The 19,839-nt window shown below is 53.2% G+C and overlaps 8 protein-coding genes across 8 annotated transcripts; 3 read left to right on the forward strand and 5 right to left on the reverse strand.

Annotated features, from left to right (window-relative positions):
* Nucleotides 1-2,371: 2,371 nt before the first annotated feature.
* Nucleotides 2,372-2,657, reverse strand: BJX68DRAFT_237051 (uncharacterized protein; the record flags this gene model as incomplete). The annotated part of the gene is made up of 1 exon (XM_071040120.1): nucleotides 2,372-2,657. A coding segment is annotated over exon 1 (166 nt), but the record flags the coding sequence as incomplete, so codon positions are not given.
* A 953-nt stretch (nucleotides 2,658-3,610) lies between these two features.
* Nucleotides 3,611-5,828, forward strand: BJX68DRAFT_91609 (uncharacterized protein). The gene is made up of 4 exons (XM_071050007.1): nucleotides 3,611-4,249; nucleotides 4,323-4,624; nucleotides 4,677-4,792; nucleotides 4,845-5,828. The coding sequence occupies exons 1-4, from the start codon at nucleotides 3,739-3,741 to the stop codon at nucleotides 5,590-5,592; spliced, it is 1,677 nt and encodes a 558-aa protein (XP_070899395.1). The 5' UTR covers nucleotides 3,611-3,738; the 3' UTR covers nucleotides 5,593-5,828.
* Nucleotides 5,829-5,991: 163 nt separating this feature from the next.
* Nucleotides 5,992-8,781, reverse strand: BJX68DRAFT_275784 (sugar porter family MFS transporter). The gene is made up of 6 exons (XM_071047919.1): nucleotides 8,018-8,781; nucleotides 7,904-7,967; nucleotides 7,505-7,857; nucleotides 7,367-7,457; nucleotides 6,702-7,317; nucleotides 5,992-6,643 (listed from the first exon to the last, which is right to left on the reverse strand). The coding sequence occupies exons 1-6, from the start codon at nucleotides 8,406-8,408 to the stop codon at nucleotides 6,308-6,310; spliced, it is 1,851 nt and encodes a 616-aa protein (XP_070899396.1). The 5' UTR covers nucleotides 8,409-8,781; the 3' UTR covers nucleotides 5,992-6,307.
* Nucleotides 8,642-9,514, forward strand: BJX68DRAFT_91619 (uncharacterized protein). Its single transcript, XM_071050008.1, has one exon. It carries the CDS (start codon nucleotides 8,876-8,878, stop codon nucleotides 9,404-9,406), a length of 531 nt encoding a protein of 176 aa, XP_070899397.1. The 5' UTR covers nucleotides 8,642-8,875; the 3' UTR covers nucleotides 9,407-9,514.
* Nucleotides 9,515-11,991: 2,477 nt separating this feature from the next.
* On the forward strand, nucleotides 11,992-13,246 carry BJX68DRAFT_237059 (uncharacterized protein). Its single transcript, XM_071040121.1, has 4 exons — nucleotides 11,992-12,195; nucleotides 12,278-12,589; nucleotides 12,645-12,941; nucleotides 13,010-13,246. Exons 2-4 carry the CDS (start codon nucleotides 12,533-12,535, stop codon nucleotides 13,160-13,162), a joined length of 507 nt encoding a protein of 168 aa, XP_070899398.1. The 5' UTR covers nucleotides 11,992-12,195; nucleotides 12,278-12,532; the 3' UTR covers nucleotides 13,163-13,246.
* Nucleotides 13,247-13,457: 211 nt separating this feature from the next.
* BJX68DRAFT_266732 (uncharacterized protein) lies at nucleotides 13,458-14,887 on the reverse strand (the record flags this gene model as incomplete). Its single annotated transcript, XM_071045602.1, has 3 exons — nucleotides 13,458-13,953; nucleotides 14,007-14,757; nucleotides 14,821-14,887. The coding sequence occupies 3 exons, from the start codon at nucleotides 14,885-14,887 to the stop codon at nucleotides 13,458-13,460; spliced, it is 1,314 nt and encodes a 437-aa protein (XP_070899399.1).
* Nucleotides 14,888-15,190: 303 nt separating this feature from the next.
* BJX68DRAFT_91675 (Zn(II)2Cys6 transcription factor) lies at nucleotides 15,191-17,883 on the reverse strand. Its single transcript, XM_071050009.1, has 7 exons — nucleotides 17,726-17,883; nucleotides 17,430-17,677; nucleotides 17,069-17,379; nucleotides 16,938-17,018; nucleotides 16,276-16,880; nucleotides 16,045-16,224; nucleotides 15,191-15,987 (listed from the first exon to the last, which is right to left on the reverse strand). The coding sequence occupies exons 1-7, from the start codon at nucleotides 17,869-17,871 to the stop codon at nucleotides 15,555-15,557; spliced, it is 2,004 nt and encodes a 667-aa protein (XP_070899400.1). The 5' UTR covers nucleotides 17,872-17,883; the 3' UTR covers nucleotides 15,191-15,554.
* A 361-nt stretch (nucleotides 17,884-18,244) lies between these two features.
* On the reverse strand, nucleotides 18,245-19,744 carry BJX68DRAFT_275786 (uncharacterized protein; the record flags this gene model as incomplete). Its single annotated transcript, XM_071047920.1, has 3 exons — nucleotides 18,245-19,441; nucleotides 19,501-19,610; nucleotides 19,660-19,744. The coding sequence occupies 3 exons, from the start codon at nucleotides 19,742-19,744 to the stop codon at nucleotides 18,245-18,247; spliced, it is 1,392 nt and encodes a 463-aa protein (XP_070899401.1).
* Nucleotides 19,745-19,839: the final 95 nt, after the last annotated feature.

Here is a 19,839-nt window from a genome sequence, read left to right on the forward strand (position 1 = left end):
ATGTACATCCACTCACAGAAGGCGATGAGTGATAGTGCGGAAATTCCGCTGGTGCTCCAAGCAAACATCGAACTGCAGCCCACGATCATTATTGTCACAACGGAAAAGAAGGCTATAGTGGCTGACCTCTTCCCTACCACTGATGGACGGAGGCTAATACAACTTATGGAGCACGCCATTGAAACCGGATTAGCCCGCATGCAGCGACAGCGGAACCTATTTCCACAGTCACGAGTACTATCAGCTGCGCGCTTGCTCGAGTTTTTGAAGACGCCACCCTGCTAGTTAATTTAGTACACATATCTTGATAATATCAATGCGCTTCCTCTCATAGATCTGGAGACCAGTACTAATAGCCTGTAGATTGCGCAGGTCGACACCATCAAGGCCTTTCACGAGGTAATACCGGGCCTCAATCCCTACACCCATCCCATGGGCCACGTAAGGCGAGGTAGGGTGCCTGGCAGCGGCCACGCAGAAAACGCGTCGTTTTGACCACTTGTCCATCAACGCCCAGCTGTAGATATCCCACAGCTAGCATGTCGAATTGGTAACCTTCGGGACGCGAGACATGGGAAACTCCTAATCCTTCAGGATCACCGTGAGGTGCACTTTGGAGTCCACAGGCGCGGGCTTGGCCTCTGATGATAACTTGACGACCCCAACTTGAACCCGGGCTTGCCAGCGTGAAGCATGAGAAAGAATCTAGCGTCTTCCCACCAGTCGTGCGAGACAATTCCTGGTTCGGTTTAATCCCTGAGACGCAGTTGCACCAGGCGAGCCAGAGGCGGATCTCCATGTGGAAGACGTGCGGGTCGCCAAAGCCCTGGCGACGAAGTCTTTTTGTACTCCAATGTGAGCGGCGGGAGGTTACAGGTTGAGTCTGGGAAGGGAAAAGAATTACGGGCAATATCTCCCATGGCAGCGACAGGGTCCGCTCGGGCGCCTCGTGTTCGGTGTAGATGGCGCCCTCAGCGACGAGGTCTAGCATCTTCCTGAAAACGCACAAGCGCACGACGCCGTGGTACCATATTTTGGTCTCTCATTTCAATCAGTACACGGTTGGCACGAGGCGGCTTTATGCCCTGGCTCGCTGGGGACCAGATTATTTCTCACGCAGGGAGGCTCCTCCTATCCTAACTAAGCCATGAACCGATGTTCTGCCTCTCATGTCCCATCGTTGAATAATTAGTCCCTGGTCAAGATATGAAAGACTGCAAGTAACACCAAGGCGATAGGCTCATCTTCAGCCGCCGTAATCAAGTTCCGAAACATTGCCGGGCTTGGTGGGCTGGACCGTATGAAGTGGAGCGGATGCTTGGTTGCCATTAGTGGACATCGCAAATTACACGCAAGTAACTCACAGGCTAAAAGAAAGGTCATGGAACGTATCAGTGTGGTAAATACTGAGTATAGAGTGTTAATCCCTCGACGCATGCTACAAGGCTAGTCGTGCGTGCCGTAGCGAAGCCATGTCCACATCCCGAGAGCATCTACACGGCCAGCCGCACCCAGTTTATCACTTTACCAAAGCTTGTGTGGTGGACTCCCCACGGGATTGGTCCAGGATGTACAACATTGGCGCACCGGTCGTAGCTAGTTAGTGACCTTCTTGCCTACACTCGGTTTCGTTCCGTTGCCGGATGGCGGGTTCAGCGTTGATCCACGCAGAAGCAAATTCCTTCAACTACCTCGCCAGCTACATTTTAACCCCCAAGTTCGGCTCCTCACCCCGGCTCCTCCACTTCGACCCGCGACCGTCTTCTTATAGAGAAGACAGTCTCTTATGTTTCGCAACAGTGTAAACCTACATCCATCCACTTAGACCCGCATAAAACAGGAAAATATAACATGTCTGACTTCAACATCTATATTCCTGAAAACCTGTCGTTCGCAGATTACATTGCGATTGTACAGACCGCAAGAGTATTGGCTGATGGCTACGATAAGAAGGTATCTACTTCCGTGGAACCCAAGACTTTTGCTGTAGTCGAAGTTTTCTGACCATTCTAGGATCAATCACGCGTCCTAGCAGCCGTTGCCCCAGAAGTTATAGTCGATTACTCATTGATAGTTCCTGCATGGGGACGCAGGACATATTCAGCAGAAGACTTCGCAAGCGCGTGGCTTGCAAAGGGCCAATTGGGGAACCCAGTCCTTGCGACTCAACACCTTCTTGGCCAGCCTTACTTTACGTCCGTGTCAGAGGCTGCGATAACTGTGCAATGGCAACAGCTTGCCAGTCACGCCAGGTGGGAGGGTGATGCTCGAGGCGCAATCGGGAAGGTTGGAGAAGCCAGTGATGGCAGAAGCTTCATGGAACAGCAATTCCTCAAAGTAAATGGGAAATGGAAAATAGCTGCAATTACCCCGTCCCTGTTATATCATACAGGTGACTTTACTCGTGTACGTCGGCCAGATGGGGCAATGTAGCAGTGGGAAGGTCGTTCGAATCGTCTGGAGTGAAGCGCTAGTAATTAAGAATTGTCCCTCTGGTTGGTGCTCCCATTTGATAAGCTGGGCCCAGCGACAATATCGCCTGCTATACATGGCCACACTCCAAAGTACAGGCTAGCTGGCTTAAATGTGTGGATGCATAATCAAAGATGCAACGAGGCTCGGATTACTTTATTATTAATTTAGCTAATAATATCCCAAGAAACTGGGAGCTTCGCGCGGGCCGGACCAGACTTCCCTGCGCTTTCTGGGCGATAACTGGCCGCGCTATCAGTCAATCTCCAGCCATCAAGCTGCGCTAACTGTTTCTGGTGCATACCTCGATCGCTTCCCGTTGGTCGAGCACGAAGCACAGCAGCTGCCCATGATTATTCAACGAAAGGGTTCAATATCTAGCAAGGTTGCACCAGTGCACACTGCACAGGATATATTAAGAGCAACCTCTGGCCCTGGCGTCTGGGTTGCCTCTTTCCTCTTCTCTCCTCTGTCCTTTTTCATTTCGATTGCTCCAGCTTGCGATTCTGGTTCTTTTTGCCCTCAATACCGACGGAACTTTCTTCCCTACGACTGATACCTGGATTCCCTCAAACGTCTACCACCCGCCCCTATATCTTCCCGGCTCGGTCAAAAGAATTGACACTCCAAAACCGATCCATATCGGTTTTCGTTCACAAGAGGGGTGACTAGTCACTCGACTCTGTGGGGAAGATTAGTAATCGCTGACAGATTCCCTACTAAGAGCTGACCAAGAAACGTTGACGCCTGTTATCTGGCACGATGAAGCTACAGACTGTCGTTGATTGACAGTAGTGGGAGGCCTTTTGAGTACCGAGCTGGCTTTCATCGGTTCCTGTCAATTCATGCAGTCGCTGAGACATACTCATCAGCTGTGGGGAGATCTGGAGGTACTCCTTGGCGGCAAGAGCCGGTCAAATGTTGAAGACCCTCGTCCTGTTTCAACATCAATAATGCAGCAGGATGAAGGCACGGGCAGTGTACATCTCCATCATACAGCTGAGTCCTAACCACCCTGTCCTCTCCTCGACTGCAGTGAAGGACAGGACAAGCACGCGAATTCCAGCAATGCAGATGCAGATCTGCTTGCCCAACTGCTGTGGTTGGTGGCTATGACCGGGCTAGCGCCTCTTACTACTCGTTGACAAAGCGCACCTCCAAACTTAGAATTTTCATGACCTGGAGACGCAATCCGCGGGGCAGCTCGACGACAGTTGTATCTCGTCCACTCCCGAACGCACTGTATACGGTCACCACGCACTTGCCATGTCGGACACATCCAGCCCACCAAGCAGTTCAACATACTCGTCCCAGGATGGCTGGTCCAGCAAATCCGAGGCCTCTTCGCCCGACTCGGCGTACTCAGATCAGCCGTCAATTCCGGAAAAGACGACGCCCGAGTCCGATTCGCAACCGGCAGAATTCTTCTTTGTTGACCCGAAAGATAACGGCAAGACTTCGTCTCAGTTCAAGCAGAAACAGGCTTTTCTCATGAAACGGTACCATCGCGAGAGAAAGCAAGCGGCCATTCAGCGACTCAAAACAGCGAAATCGGATCCCTCTGAGAAGAGGGTCGTATTGTTGAATCGGCCTACCTTGCAGCCTGCGCGGCAACTTAAGAACAAGGATTTGGAAGAGCGTCCGTCCGGCGACGATGAGGAGTCCGTTCCAAGCAGCTCGTGGGTATCCACGACGTATTTGAGCCAGGGTTTCAAAGATCCTTTTGACTCGTACGCTGTTTCAATGACGGACTCCATGCATCGGTATCTGAATCACTGTATGTGGAAGATTCAGCCCCTCAACTTCACCAACCTGCGTCTATGCGTTTAAATCCCTAACATGAAGACCAGTCCGAATCCACGGAGTTGGAGCGGCATATCCGCTGAATGTGACAATGATGGGCCAATATCTCTGGCGAAATATTGTAACTATACCAGCTCTCGTCAACATTTTTTGCTTCTTCAGTGCCAGGCATGTCGCAATGGTCGAGTCGAAAGCGCATGGTGAAACACAGTCTGTCCAAACGTCCATCAAAAGTTCTTTTCAGTTCAGAGGAAATGTTCTGAAGTACCTGAATAATCTGATGCGGGACCCGGATAACGCTGTCGCGGAGACAACCATCTATGCTATTGCGAGCTTTGTCACAATTGAGGTACGGCGCTCTCATGACTGACTAGATGTTTCCCTGACTAACTCTACGAAAGTCCAGTATGGGAAATATCGAGGCAGTCATCGCCCACCAAACCGGCCTAAGGCGCATCGTCCGCCTCCTCGGGGGCGTTGACGCCCTACCACATATGACACTCTCGAAGCTCTACCAGTATGTCCAGCTTCACCGCCTCATTAGAATCGTAATTAACTGATTTCCCCAGATGTGATGTAAAAAGCGCAGTCCTAAGAAACACCCAACCCATATTCCCCATGTCCGCACGCTTCCGCAGCGAAATCTGCCACGAATCCGATATCTTCCAAACAAACCGTCCTCTCCCCACGCCACCCGCACTCAAAGACCTCGGTTCCCGCTTCACATCAAGCTTCTGGTTCGCCTCACTCGACAGACGAATGCGGGCATCCATAAAAATCGTCCGCCGCCTAATCCTCTACTTCGAAAACGCATCCCTCCACCCCGAACTCGGCGTGCTAACCGACAACGACATTTTCGTCGTCACGGAGCACCAGCTCCTCTCACTGACTTTCTCAACGGCCGACGAAAGGCGCCTCAACGAGCCGCTCCGCCTCTGCCTCCTCCTCTACCTCAACCTCCGCGTCTGGCACCTCCAGGGTCTACCCATCCTCGATTCCGTGGTCGTGTTTCTGCAAGAACATCTCGCCTCGGAGCTTTTGTATCTGCACAGCGTTGCGCCGGAACTCACGCTCTGGATGCTTTTCATGGGTGGGATGGCGTCCGGGGGGCGGGGCGGGACGCTGCATCCGTGGTTTTTGGCACAGTTGCTGGAAACCGGGGAGTTTCTGGGAGTCCGGGATTGGAGCGAGGCGAGGGGGATACTTGCGGGGTTCTTTTATACGGATCAGCCTGGGGTGCTGTCTGCTGAGGATCTGTGGATCGAGGCGTTGTTGGCGAAACAGATTTCGCACCTTGCGCCGGGGCCTACGGTGTAGGTTCCAAGGCGATGAGATGGATGATCCACTGTATACTATTTACCATACCTTATGATACCATACCCTCGGCCAGCCGGCGGCCATAAACATGCTTACTATGTATCCTATGCTGAGAACATATCATCCACCGTCCGGAAAGCCGCATTCAAGTGATGTGCGTATTAGTCCCTCTTGTCAATCAACCCCTAGTTCCAGATTCCCATGCCGTGCATCCCGTGCACGGCATTCAGTCTAGCGCAAGTCACTGTGGAGAACCATGTACGGATTCCGCTAGTAGATCACAGCTGGTCCATTCACCCTTCGACGTCATCGAAGCGACTAGCTGTTGTAGCTCGTTCGATGATACTATTATAATCGGGTCATGACCCGCCCAATCTATATCGGTGCTCACATAGGTAACTCGTCACAAAAATCATTTATAGGCCCCAGCTTATAGCATTAGAGGATCTAAATATGGGACGCGGAGTATCGTAGACCCAGAGGTCCTCCATGCCCATTGACGTAATAACAAAAGCCTAATGATTGTAGAGTCGAGTATCCCAGGTATCACAAACACGTAACATCCATCGAAATCGTAATAAACAGAACCCTACCTAGCCCTCACTATCCTCTATCTAGTAGTTTACCAACCTACCACTCCCCTCAACTCTCCCCATTATCATGCACCCACGACCTCATCCCCAGTCCACCCCTCCAAAACGAACCATCAACCCATCTAATCATAATCATACAACTGCTTCTGCGGCGGCACATCCGTGCGCGCAATATACTTCTTAAAGTACCACGGCAGCATCTCCGCGTAGTGCGCAATATGCTGGCGCGTGGGCACCGAGAAGACCTGATCGAGTTCCTCGAGGGATAACGCTTTTGTCTCGGGAAGACAGAAGTAGGCTGTGACCCAGCCAAACGCGTTCCAGGCCGCGTACCAGCCGAATGCGCCCTGTGAGCTGAAGGCCTTCACGAGGGGCAGCCAGGTGAGCGAGACGATGAAGTTGAAGCCCCAGGTTGTGGCGGTTGCGAAAGACATGCCGATGTCGCGGATGTAGAGGGGCTAGAGTGAGGGTTAGGACTCGAGTCGATAGGGATGGGGAGGTATAGTGGGGACTCACGAATGCTTCGGCTGAGTATGTGAATGGGACGGGGCCTTCTCCGGGGGAGTAGACTATCATGTAGAGATAGATTCCTGTAGCCACACAGGCGACTCGCGCCGTTTCGTGGGTCTCCATGGGGATGTAGAAAGAGAATCCCGTGAAGAGTAGGAAGATAGACATGAGTGGGAAGGTTGTGAGCAACAGGTTCCGCCGGCCAAAGGTGTCGATGGTGTACACTGCAGGAAGGGCGAAGATCCAATTGGTGATACCGCAGCCCAGCGAGGTGATCAAAGCAGTGCGTCGGCTGAACCCGGCTTCAATAAACATGGATGATGAGTAGTACATGATGGCGTTGACGCCGCAGAATTGCTGCATGAACATGACGAAGAAGGACGACTGGGCGGCACGTCGGTTGCGGGGAACGAGGAACATCTCGCGCCACAGACGCTTGCCCTCGCGGAGTTTCTCCTCAACCTGGAGGGCAGCGTGGATGTAGTACAGATCACGAGCGGCCTGCAACTGCGAGGGTCGCAGCTTGCACAGGGCGTCAAATGCCTCGTGGTAGCGGTTTCGGATCATGTACCATCTGGGCGACTCGGGACAGAAGTACACCTGGATGCAGACAAAGAAGGGGCTGAAGCCGTCAGTCAAAGCTGCCCGTGTGTGGCACCGTGGGCACTTACGGGATGGCAGTCGAAGCTAACATTAGTCTCCAGTTGAAACCGGTGAGACCATCAACATGGACGTCCATGAAAGCAACCGAGGCGATATATCCTGTCCTCGTTAGGATGAAGCATATTAGGGACTGGTAGGAGTCATACCAAGCATAATACCAAACGCCGTCCACATCTGCCACATCATGACCAAGGCACCACGAATGTTTGCGGGACTACACTCGGCACCGTAGACAGGAGTCGTGGTGGATTTGGCACCGACAGCGAGACCAAGGAGGAAACGGCCGAGCAAGAGGTTCCACCAGGTGTGCGCAGCAGCCATCCAGAAGGAGGCAGCAAAGGAGATGAAGCAGGAAATGAAGATACATCCGCGACGGCCAAAGTACCGGTTAAGGGGCGCAGTCGTCCAGCAACCAATGAGAGCAGAGCAGAGGTATGGTGCACCGTTGATCAGTCCTCGGAGCCATTCGTTTGTGACGTTGAACTCCTCAAAGTAGAACCTGAGCCGTTAGTCTAAGCAATCGAAAACGGATTTGAGGTGCATACTCTTGCGCTCCATTGACCGCAGTCTGGTCCATCCCCTGCACGATAGCAGAGCCGGCGCACAGAACTACAGCCTGTTAGTCATCATGGTTCAAATCAGAGCCAAAGCGGACATACTGGTCATGAAGTACATCATAAACGGCTGGTGCCACCGGTGTGTCTTTTCACGGCGAAGAACCTCCTTGTCTTCTTCTGTCAGGTCGCTGAGGTCTTCGAACCGCTTCGGATCCTGCGCGACGAGAGCACCCTTCTTCAAATCCGGTGAAATGTGCTCGAGGTCCTTTTCTCTAGCGAATTTTTCGACATCCTGAAACAGCTCCTCAGTGGTGAGGCCCGCCAGGGGATTCTTCTGTTTCGTGGTGCTGGTAACAGCCTCCGGCTCTGGCTTGCGCTTGATGTCATCGGTCCACTGGCGAGCAACCTCAGCATCAGACTTCTCAGCCGAGCTGGAGGACTCGATGTGGTGAGACTGCTCAGGAGCCTCAATGTCGTACTTCTTTTCAACCATGATGGGCGACGGTAACCTTGCTGTGTAGGCCCACGATCCCGACCAGGGGTATTCAGTCTACTGCAGACTACTTAATCAGCAGTAGAATGCTTTGAGCAATTAATATGCAAGGGAGTCCAAGAAATCTGGGTCAACACGGTTCCCCCCACGGGGAGAGCAGAGCCTTTTATCGTCCAGCGACCTGGGCACACACGTCTCCACCTCGGCGACCGGGGGGGAGCAACCTGCAAGGTTGCACTGAAAGGCTGATGCCAATGGCACTGCTCCCCGCAATATGACTGGCTCTTCCCCGGAAGCGTCAGGCCAGACCATGACTACACACTCGGCCGTCATGCTTTGTGAATGGGGGCCGAGCCAAGAGGCCAGCAGCGCAGAGGAAGGCTACATTTGCGGGTCTTGGGCGTCTTGGTCTGCAGGTGCGCCAACCCGTAGCGTCACAGCGCCGACTCTTGGCGGGCGACATTGAAATGGCCCAGTCTTATAGGTCTTTCAACGCAACATTCCCCAGTTGTGATCGTCAAGACGCGAGATATCAAATTTGGCTTCACCGTGCGCCGACCCTACGCGGATGCTCACGGCACCCGCAGCTGGTTCAAGTGGGAACAGAGAACCCAAACTGCAAACTCAACCAGAGGCATCAGGAGACGCCAAGAGGGCGGGAGACATTCAGGGTGGCATCCGGGGCGATCCAAATGTCCAGCCTTGTCGTCATCGAAGGAGCCCCAGGCAGCACGACGATTCCGGTGGAAGACGCCCCGGAGCGCCTACTCCAGAAATATTACCCCGAACACGAAGCCGTCGACGAACAAAGATGGACAGCCAAAGGAGCCGCGTGCAGGTCACACTCGATGCCGCATGAGTCGGGGCGGCTCTCGGCAGTCTCGGCGCCCAGCGCTGCCCAGCCCAGTCCGCCCACTCATCGGCCCCGGTTCCGGGGAAAACTGGGGGGCCAAGCGCCCGCTGCCAAGGTTGTTCAAAGTTTTCAGCGTCATTGCTGATGATCATCGCCTGGTTCAGCAATGTGTCGGACGGTCGCAAACATGGTCTGTCTGGTCCAACAGATGCGGTGCGTCCTCGTTGGTCCACAGGTGTCTCGGCCAACGCAGCGTGCATTCTCCCAGCGTCGCCATGAAAATCCCTCACCACGACAGTCACTTTTCAAGGCTGGTGTGACCTTGATACTCGATCTCCGGACATTTCTGCGACTTGATGTTTCAAGTCTCGCGATAGACGCGATTCTGGAACAATACCACGTGGTAAAGGGAGCACCGACAGGAATGCACATGCCAACTGTCAAGGAAGAAATACAAAAGCCGATCGCAAGAATCTACTTTGTGCCCCAACGACGATAAGCACGCAAACAAGCCAAGAAGAGGGGAGGTCAGCTCGGCGACACCGATGTCACACATGCCCTGGAGGCTGGAGGCGGGATGGAAACAGCGATCTGACCACCGGCTAAACTCAACCAAAGCCCGGAGTATGCCCCGAGCCATCAATGACCAGACCCAGATGGCTGGCCAATCCTCTGCTGACTTGTGTCTAGTGAGGTCGCAGTAAAGCTGGAGTTGATCCTGCGGCGAAAGAAGCATGGGTGGCGGTTGCAGGGGTCGTTCCTTCCGATATTAAGGATGATGTCAATGGCGTCAATGAGCGGGTGGCGTCTTATTAGTCGGTCATCTTATGATTGACCATGAACCTGGTTACTTGACAGCCGACCGAGGGGCATAACAGTCGCAAGTCCCAGCAATAATCAGGAGTGTTTGACACTGAGGGGACCTGTGCAAGTGGAGGGGAAGTTGGTTGGAATGTTGAACGGTCCTGGACTCTAAAGCACCCCACCGCCCCCTCCAGCCCAAATTCTTCCTCTTTCCTCTTCCAGACAACTTGGACAAACAACTATGAGAACCAGCCTGGAAGAAAAAGGATGTATTTCTTGTCCCATGTGGTCAGATCAAAGGCCCGGACTCGGCTGGCGATACAAAAGCCCGTAGTGCTCTGAAGCTTGTTACACATATATCTATATATATATCGATCGTTTTGCTCGGAACAACAAGGTGTAACAACTCGTCCGCACTTCTGTAGAAATGACTAACAAGAGTACAAGAAAGATTACCCAGGCAATCATAATCCACCAAAAGCCGAGATTTTCTCTTGCTTACAGGGCAGGCATAGGTTCCGCGCTCGACAGTCAAGGCTGCTGTGCCATCCCCGAGCCTCGCAATCGCACACACCCCTCTCGATCCACCCTGTCCCTTTCTTCAACGACGACAGTCGCACGCTTTGCACGGCGGTAGTGCTTCAGGCCTTCACTGCGCCTTCAGTCATTGAATTCTTGAATGGAATTCTGCTGCGAGGTCGGCTTTCGGCTCTCGGAATCGGTCTGGTCTGTTTCCAAAGTCGGTGTTTGCAGTAGCATAACAACCAAGAAACATTGGGCCCACTTCACCCCCTGAAGAACCTTTTGAGAGTCGAGTCCCCGACGGGGATGCCGAAGTGAATCTAGATTCATTGCGCGGATCGGGCTCCCCACCCCGGTGCCTTCAGGCAACAGCGCCATCATCCTTCAACCGTCGAATCCTGGAAAGGCTCTTTAATCCCGCACTGGATCCGCCTACACAATACAGTACACAGACAGACGGCAAGTTCAGCATGAGACTCCTTGGCCAGGTCCTTAAGGTCCGTGACTCATGGCTGATGAGAGCACGGGGGCAGCCTTGGCTGACCCACACGATATGCGCCGATGCAACCGTGTAGATCGTGCCGAGCAAACCCCGAGTCCTCGACGGGCAGAGCTCTATGGTCGTCGAAGATGGTCAGATACCGGGAACAAAAGCAATAGATACAAGGGATTTGGGGTCTCTCAACACGGGCACGGACGGTTGTGCCCCTGGACCTGAGCTGCTCTAAACCCATACGTCGGTGGAGTCTTACTATGAACTGCCGTTAACGGCTTTTCCGACGGCAGCTTCGAATTTTGGTCCATGGGATAACTCGAAAAGCCGCAGGTCATGAACAATCCGGAGTGGAGAAGGCGAGTACCGCAAACTCTTCACTTCATGTAGGCCTTTACTTTGGTTACATCGCTCTACAGCCGTAAGTAAGCAATCTGCATTCTACTCCACATGGGACCTAATCTGATCCTACCAATATGAATGCTATCATCCATGTGTGCCCCTGTGCAGTTGGCGGATGAGATTCCCGTGGCCCGCCTGAAACTAGAGATTAGGACTCCGTGCTATACATGTCGTCAGCGACGCGCCAATGCAATCTTATGCGCAAATAAATCGTAAACCGCACCTTTTGTATGCTTCCCTTCCATGTAGCCGGGCTCGGCAATTGGTTGTTTAGATAAGTTGCGGTCTTAAGTGGTAGGCGGCGAACTGGCCGTCAGGAAGGCTCATTTTTGCTGCACAGTAAGGGCGGCTGTGGCTCTGGGCTTACGGTTTGGTGTTGACTAGTGGCTCGGGGGGTTCCAGCCGTCAGTGCAGCATGGTCATAGCGGAATTGCAGCACCTCTCTCAAACATATCTAGAGTCACGGGTCTCGATGGGGCGTATAAGATTTTTGCTCAGTAGGGAGGTGGAATCATCTCTGCTAGAGGCTCAACGAACTCAACGTCAACGACCCTCTGTGTCATTGATCGTACCTTTCTTGTTACATACTAAGCAACATAATCATGGACACAAGGCCCAGAACATCTTCAGATGGCGTGGGATCTGTTTCAGCGGCAAATCGATACATAGGAACTGAAACAGTGTGCCGCCTGAGGCCTCTTAGTACTCGACTGGTATACAATGGCCGATGCAGTTGAGCAAACCCCAGTCGTTCAAGAACCAAAGCCAGCGTGGCTGCCACTAATGGTGAACAAGGCTTTGTGCAGAACGACGATCAAAAAGCTCCATTGTACGTTATGAATGATCGAACAATGCGGAGACACAACTTCCAAACCTGATATGTCCGAGCTTCCATTGTACTTCGAAGAACAAAGACTTGGCCTGTCATGCGCTACCTGCGACCAAGAAGCTTGAGCGAATAAATACCCCCCGATGCACCGATAAATATCTGCATACCGTTTTTCGAATTCTTCGGTCTGGAACCACTCCATTTCCTCTTCTACAACAGAAATGCAAATCTCTCAACTCTTGATTTTTTTTACAGCGCTCGCCCTGGTGGCCTGCGCGGTACGTATACTCACCATCCACAACCATCACACTGAACTAACCAGACTGTCTACAGCTCCCTACAACCGACGAAATTCCCACCACAAACCCTGGCGCCATCCGCGTAGGCACAGTCAAGAAACTCCCCGGGAAGCCCATGGAAACAAGGCTAATCCACGACGACCTAGAATCCCGCGTCGTCGAGCACGACATTGACTGCACAACGGGCTCCCGGACGAAGACCTCGTTGATACGCGACGGCGTTGAAGAACTCCGACTCAAGGCCGCAGCTAACATGAGGCCGTACCTTGGTCCAAAGAAATGCGCTACCGTTGCGTGTGAGCGTGGTGCGGCGATCACCTGGTGCAATGATGTGAGTGTCGACCCTTAGTGTTTCCCTGTACTGGCGCATGGCTAACGTTGGATTTTATCTTATTCTAGAATGACTATGAGAAGTTACTCCCCTCCTGGCATAACGTCGCCGATGGCGCGCAGGTTATTCTGAACAAATGTAGTATGCACAGTGGAGACGTGCGAGGGACGCTCGACCATACTGATCACTGGCGACTTGTGGTTGGGTTGGCCAGGTGCTGATTGCGATTCCTCCAGGGCAGTAACATGTATCCGCAGATTTATAGGATAGTCAATCATCAGGCTAGACCTGGTTTGCTATAGAAATATGACAGCGTCTTGGGCTTGCTTTAAGTATGCTTTACTGGCCCTTCTAGAGAGGGGGGATATCATCTTCCTAAACGCAAATTCTACCATCAATTATCAAGTAGAACGGGCCGCACTGTCATAATGCACTATTAACTCTGGCATCTTCCAGTAATCTGGTGTACCTGTGCAATAGACATTGAGTGGCTTGACATCAACCCCTATACGCTCCTTATCCAGATCTGTACCTGGGGTACATGACCTCCTCGAAAAGATTCGGGACCTCGATCTCCTCGCTCGTTTCCTTTCCTGTAAACAGGACATCGGCGCCGCACTGCAAGTGCCACGCGACCATAGTGTGGTCGGGCGTCTGGCACACGATCTTCACGGAAAGCGGAGGCGCACAGACGCGAATATGCCGGACACGGGTTGCATCGTCAGTCTTCTTCGAGGGCACATCAAAGGTCCAGTGAGTCGGGGACTTTTTGTGGGACTTCGTCTTGCGTTCGATGACGTGGTAGTCGATTTCCGTCCCAGGCGGTCCCTGGACCTCGATCTCCACAGAGGCCGGATCAAGCTTAGGATACAGGTACAGGTCGCCCTGGATAATCTGGAACGAGTTGAGGAAGGAGAGCGACGTGTTGAGATTGGTCACGAGCTTCTTGCGCTCTTTACTCTCCATCCCGCCGGCCTCGTTGACCATGTCGCCGATACTATTGACGCCAAAGCTGAGCGGGTCGTTGGCGGTCGCGTCCCGGTGGACTCGCGCCACGCGGAGAACTTGGCTGCGTCGTCCGGCGACTGGGTCAGGCTGGCATTCTTGCCAATGTCGCCGCCGCGAACTCGGACCTGGGATTTGCGCTGCCGCTTGTAGCTGGAATGCTTGGATGAGGTCTTGAGCCCCGCGTCGCCCTTGACGCTGGCAACAGCGTCATACTCGGCTTTGATGTGCGTCTCAAACTCCTCCTTGCTCAGATCTTTTGGCATGTGGCTCTCTAGCTTCAAGTGGTACCGCGCGCCGAACGTACAGGACCGGATCACATAGGTGCCCCACGTCCTGAAAAAGTCGAGAAACTCCTCACAGTCCTCGGCAGAGGGGTGATGCACTCCGTTCTTTCCATTCGGCCACTCCGGCAGCTCCTTCGCCTCGTCAATCAACCCCGTGTCAACCGCCAGCTTCCCATGCGGCAGCTCCAGGGTGAGCACAAACGATCTGTGATCCAAGCTCACCACAGCATAGTACTTGGATTTGCTCAGCACGCCACGGTAGCTATATTTCGCGGAGCCCTCGGCGGAGACCCCCGCGTAGCTCGCGCTGAGCGAGGCGTTGCCGTCGAGCGTGTCGCTGAGTTCGGAGCCCGTTTCCACGCGGAGCGAGTTGTGGTCCGTTGTGTGCTTGCTCGCGTAGTCGATGTTCCCGGGCACGGTGAAGCCCGATCCGTGCGATTCGCCGACCGTTTTCGTCCCGTCGTTGAGCTTTATCACTTCCCGGGCGCCTTCGAGCAGTTTGTCGATGTCAAAGGGGTTTTTGCCTGGTTGAATAGATGTTGGTCAGTAGAAGGGCACTGGAAGCGGTGGGGAGCAGAGGAGTGCACCATTCGAGAGGAGGAGAATGCTCTTGCCCAGGAGCTCCGCGTTGTCGAGGTACGTTGGTCCGCCCATTGTTCAGATTGGCACTGGTGATTTGTGTTATGACTGTGGTGCAATAAATGGGCCCCTGTTTGGAGGGTACCAGCACGGCAAGTGGCCTGGACAGACGTCGAGGAGTTCTTCTACATGCCTTCTCTCACGTGTCTAGAAGCCGTAACTGGGAAAGTGAGGGTTGCGTTCCCATGATGTCTACAATACATCTTCCACGCAAACTCTATGCCAGATCAGCCTAATTACTGCGCCCTGAAAGTATAACCCAGGAGCGGTGTCCCCTACATGCAGGATGCGTAACCGCCAACTCAATCACACATGGTCCCTTGGGTCTCCTCTCATCTCCGCGGCATTAGGTGCGATCTATGATTCACCATTTGTAATGCCTACTGCCGTCATATGGGAGTAAATGTAAAAGTAAGCCTTTGCGTGAAGTCTCGAATGAACATTTACACGAGACCATAAGTGAACCTTCCATCTCTTCCTAATTATTTGTATAGTCCCCAAGGCACGCTTTCTATATCCACAGGATCCTCAACAGCGTCCCTTTTTCTAACCTTGGTTTCCATTTCTTCACATGGCATATCCACCCCGACCTAGTCCCGACCGATAACGGTTTGACCGAGTGGCCACCCTGTTTCAAATGACCCCGAGTAGAATGACCATATTGTCGGGTGTTCAGTTTGATTTAAAGCCCTTGCGGAACCTGAGCGTCAGGATATACCACACCAAACCCGTCAATATCATTCCACGCCTCCCAAAAGTTAAACGGAAGCGACTCGTCCATGAGGGCATCCACCATATCCGACAAATCCGGTCCCGGAAAGACAGGTGCAGCAGCATCCGGCCCCTGGAGGGGCTGCTGCTGGGTAACAGGCCCTCCGAGTCCCGTTGTACCCGGGGCCTGGCTCGCATCCCGTTTCCGTGTCTCGGGACAGACCATTTGGATAGCCTTGGCGAAGATGGCGCGGTAGATCGACGCCACGATGTAGACTTTTTGAAACTCCTCCATGACCATCATGCATGCGTTGAGCTTGTTGAGGCGGAGGTGTTTACATAGAGCGTTGCCGGACCGGCACCGCAGGAGGTGGACTTGCATCGCGGGGATGAGGAGTGGGGGGCTGCATGATTGTTAGATTGTCACAGCACGGGAAAAGAGTAATGGTTGTATATCTCACGTCATGGGCAGGGCATGGTCGAGGATATTCTCCCGCGCTAGACTCTCGAGGATTTCGTTGGTTCGCGATGCAGCCGCATCGGCTTCACGCCAGATACGCCTTCGCCAGTGTATCTGGGCAGGGGAGAGGTCCTCCGAGAGATCGGTCAGGTAGGGTCGGTACAGTGTGATGAGGAGTGCTCTGCGAACGTTAGCAGGTTCAATTCTTGATGTGGTAGATGTTTTCCCGTACTCGTAGTGTAATTGCAGATGATGCAGGTAGAATGTAGCGCCACGACTACTGCCCGGCTGAACTTGATCTGGCTTGAGCCGTATAATCTCCGCCTCAAGAGCGTCAACCTGGTCAGGCAAAGCTTTTGGGGTACACGCCTTGTAGTTCATGCTCAGGGCAGCCCCGAGTAACTTGGTTAGGTCGATCAAGCGAATCCAGTATCCAGCCAGCAGAGGCAGATCGTCCGGCATAAAACCAGCAGAAACCAACACCGGCACATCTTGGAAATCGTAGAGCATATCTGCCACAGACGGCGGGGGTACATCGCAGTCACCAAGATCAATGCGCCGTGGTCGTCCCAGGGTGAGACTCAACCAGCGGTCGCGAAGGAAGCAAGTCCACCACAAGCGGCGCCAAAGCTGCCGTTGACGGTCTGTGATGGCTGCGTTATACCGTGCAGCGTCAGGATTGCGGTACAGACCAAGAATCTGACCAAGACTGATCGCGACGCCGGTCCAGTACCACGGTTGCCCATGCTCGTCGACTTCGGAGTGCCAGAACCCGAGTAGCAGAGAGGCTTGTAGGAGCACGATCTTGTCGCGTTCTCCGCTATTGTTGTAAAGGCACTTGCTGCGGTTAGCTGACGGTCTGGTATTATAAGCAGTCGGCGGAGGGCTGCTTACTTTCGCGTGGGTGTACATGGCGGCCTTCATTGCTTTTCGCGATATGTATCCTTCTCGCTCACAGATGCTCGATGGGACAAACTGTAGCGAGCATTAGCCGCGCACTGTTTCAGGTTCTAGTCGAATCATACATTCACTGCCACAAAGAACATGCTCCAGACCAGCAGCAACTTGTACTCGTGGAGTCGTCCCGCATAAAAGTATTCAAGAATCTTATCCGCCTCGATGGCCGGCACGATGGTGTGCACATGCTGGAAATACGCCTGGAGCAGGCACTCGCAAGCCTCATGGCTCGGGAGATCGAAGACGCCTTTCTTTGCGAGGTAGCTTCGATCATCCTCGCAAAGGGGGGTGGACACGGAGGAGGGGATGAGGAGGTGCTGTGGTAAAGGTCCGCCCGTGGAAACGAGGGATAAGGTAGATATTGGCCCAGTTTGGTAACCTTGTCTTGTTAGGCTGCACTGGCCGAAAAGCATGAGGGAACCAGCATACCCGTGTAGAAAGGAACATTTCCAGCAAGTTCTGATGTGCCCAAAGCAGCGGCAGCTATCTCCAGCCCATTGCGCTCCTCGTTTTGGATATCGTCGTTGCCTTGGGCCGCTGCGACACCTGGTGAATCTGTGACATGGCGCGTGGAGACTGGGGTGCGGTATGTAAGGGGGTCTTGGCGAGCAGAAGGGCTGCTGGTTGCCGCGCGCAGACGCTGTCGTGTCTGTCCACTCCGACGACTTGCTCGGGTCCTAGGTGCTCAGTTAGTAGATTCTAGCTGGCTTGAGTTGGCATCTTACGCTTCATCTGGAGGTCCAACGACACATTCCGCGTGGTCCTGGGCACAGCGGATGCACGGGATACCAGTGGCATTGATGCTGCATCGTACCTTGCGCGAGCGGCAGGAATGGCACGCTATCGTTGACCGATATCGTTTAGCAGACATGGGGGACTGATGTTGAAGATGGGATGAAGCAGGAGAGAGGCAAAATGCCGCGGGAAGTCCTTGGCCACCCTACGTCGATCTCATCCCCACTTTTTCTCGGGATCCATGAGCAACGTAATTATCCCGAGCGATCCGAACTACTGAACAATTTCAAGCATCCTAATCAGACGTGTCTTTCCATTTGAATACGGGCCTCGTCTCGCTCTCGCAGTTATGAACAAATGTACCAATATGCTGTAAGATAAGGTAGCTCTCATGTACTAGGAGCTTTAGGCCTAAAGGCGACAGAAATATATTTCATCTCTCAAGAAGCAACTCAATACTGGATTCTATAGCTACGAAATATCCGACAAGAAGCCACGAAGGATGCAAGTTAAAAACAAAATATCTGATCAGACATTTTTGCAACAGCACCAGGAGCCTGGTATCCCAAGCTGACGAGGGCCTTCTTAGACGCATTGACCATCCCTGGCGGCCCACAAAGCATGACTTTGGTATCTGGCGACGACGGTGGCAATCTCTCCTTCATAATCTCCGCAGTCACGTACCCCGTTCCAAAAGTCCAGTTCTCAGGCGGGACATCGAGCATATACCAGATCTTGAGGTTTCGCGGATTCGCTCGCGCAAAAGCCTCGAGTTCCTCCCGGAGCAAAATATCCTCCTCGCTGCGGTTCGCGTAGATTAGGCTCACTTCGGTCAAATCAGTCGCGTCTTCGCAGATGGCCCGGATGAGTTGGTACATGGGGGTGATTCCAGTCCCGCCTGCGATCATCCCGATTTTCTTGCACAGCCCCTTGGTGTACTTCATTGCTCCCTTGGGTCCGCGGAACTGAACCTGCTCGCCAATTTGAAGGTTGGCGAGATACCGGCCCGTCAAGAGTCCATCGGGGTAGCACTTGATCACAAGCTCCAGAACTCCACGGTCAAGGTTGTTTGACGTCGGGGTATATGATCTGGAGACCACGACCCCGTCGATGTCGCCCTTGATTGCGACATGCTGCCCGATGGGGAGCCCGATCACGGTTTGTGGAGTTGGAAGTTGGAACACGAACTTGTAGACGCTCGATGACAGAGCCTCTTTGCGAATAAGCGGTAAGCTTTTGTATTCCTTGGGGTCGAGGAATCCCTTGACGAGATGAGGATTGCTCCGGGGACCCCTGCGACTCTTCACGTGCGGTGGGTATCTCGTGAAGCCCGAGGCGATCTGTGTCATCCCTGACAGCTTCCGCGCGACAATAGACCCGATGACACTGGAAATAATTGTTGCGGCGGCAAATCCGGTTGCGAAACCGCCGGGTGTAGGCAGTGCGCGCGGCCATTGTCTGAATTGCTTGAGACCACCAGGCCATGACACCGGTAGCGTTGTGTGCATGCGACGACCGAAGTACACGGAGATACCGGCGGCACCGATCCAGAATGAAGCCAAGGCCAAAGACTTGAGCTTGCTTGCAGATGGTTTTGGTGGTGTAGGGGGTGGAGGTTGAATTATTCGAACGGCTTGGGGACGACTTTGCTTGCGTGCATCTTTGAGCGTCCCGATTAGGTAGGTTTGAAGGATCTCATCGGCGTCCTGTAAAGATATAACCGTCAGCTCATAAATCTCGACCTCCTCCGCATTTCCTATCGTACCTCAGAATGCCCAACATCCTCATAGGCTTCGGTCGCGTCGGTTCCAGCACTCTCAATCAGAACATCAGCACCTCCCGGATGGTCCCTCACGTAGGACGTGATATCGTACACTAAAGGTCTCGATTAGACTTTCACTGGTTTATGTCGAATGTATCTTACCCTTCCCATGGATAACAATCCACAAGTCATCCCTGCTATTGTGTTCCGCCACCTGCAGTGTGGTGTATTCGGGCAGGTCCTGCATCGTGAAGAGGTGTGAGCTTGGTGACCGAAAGCCAAGTGCTCCTACCCTCGCCCGAAGACCCTTTTTAAATCCCACAGCTCGACTTGATGCATTTT

This window comes from Aspergillus pseudodeflectus, assembly GCF_044049435.1.
Source record: "Aspergillus pseudodeflectus strain CBS 756.74 chromosome Unknown BJX68scaffold_20, whole genome shotgun sequence".
NCBI classification, from domain to species: domain Eukaryota; kingdom Fungi; phylum Ascomycota; class Eurotiomycetes; order Eurotiales; family Aspergillaceae; genus Aspergillus; species Aspergillus pseudodeflectus.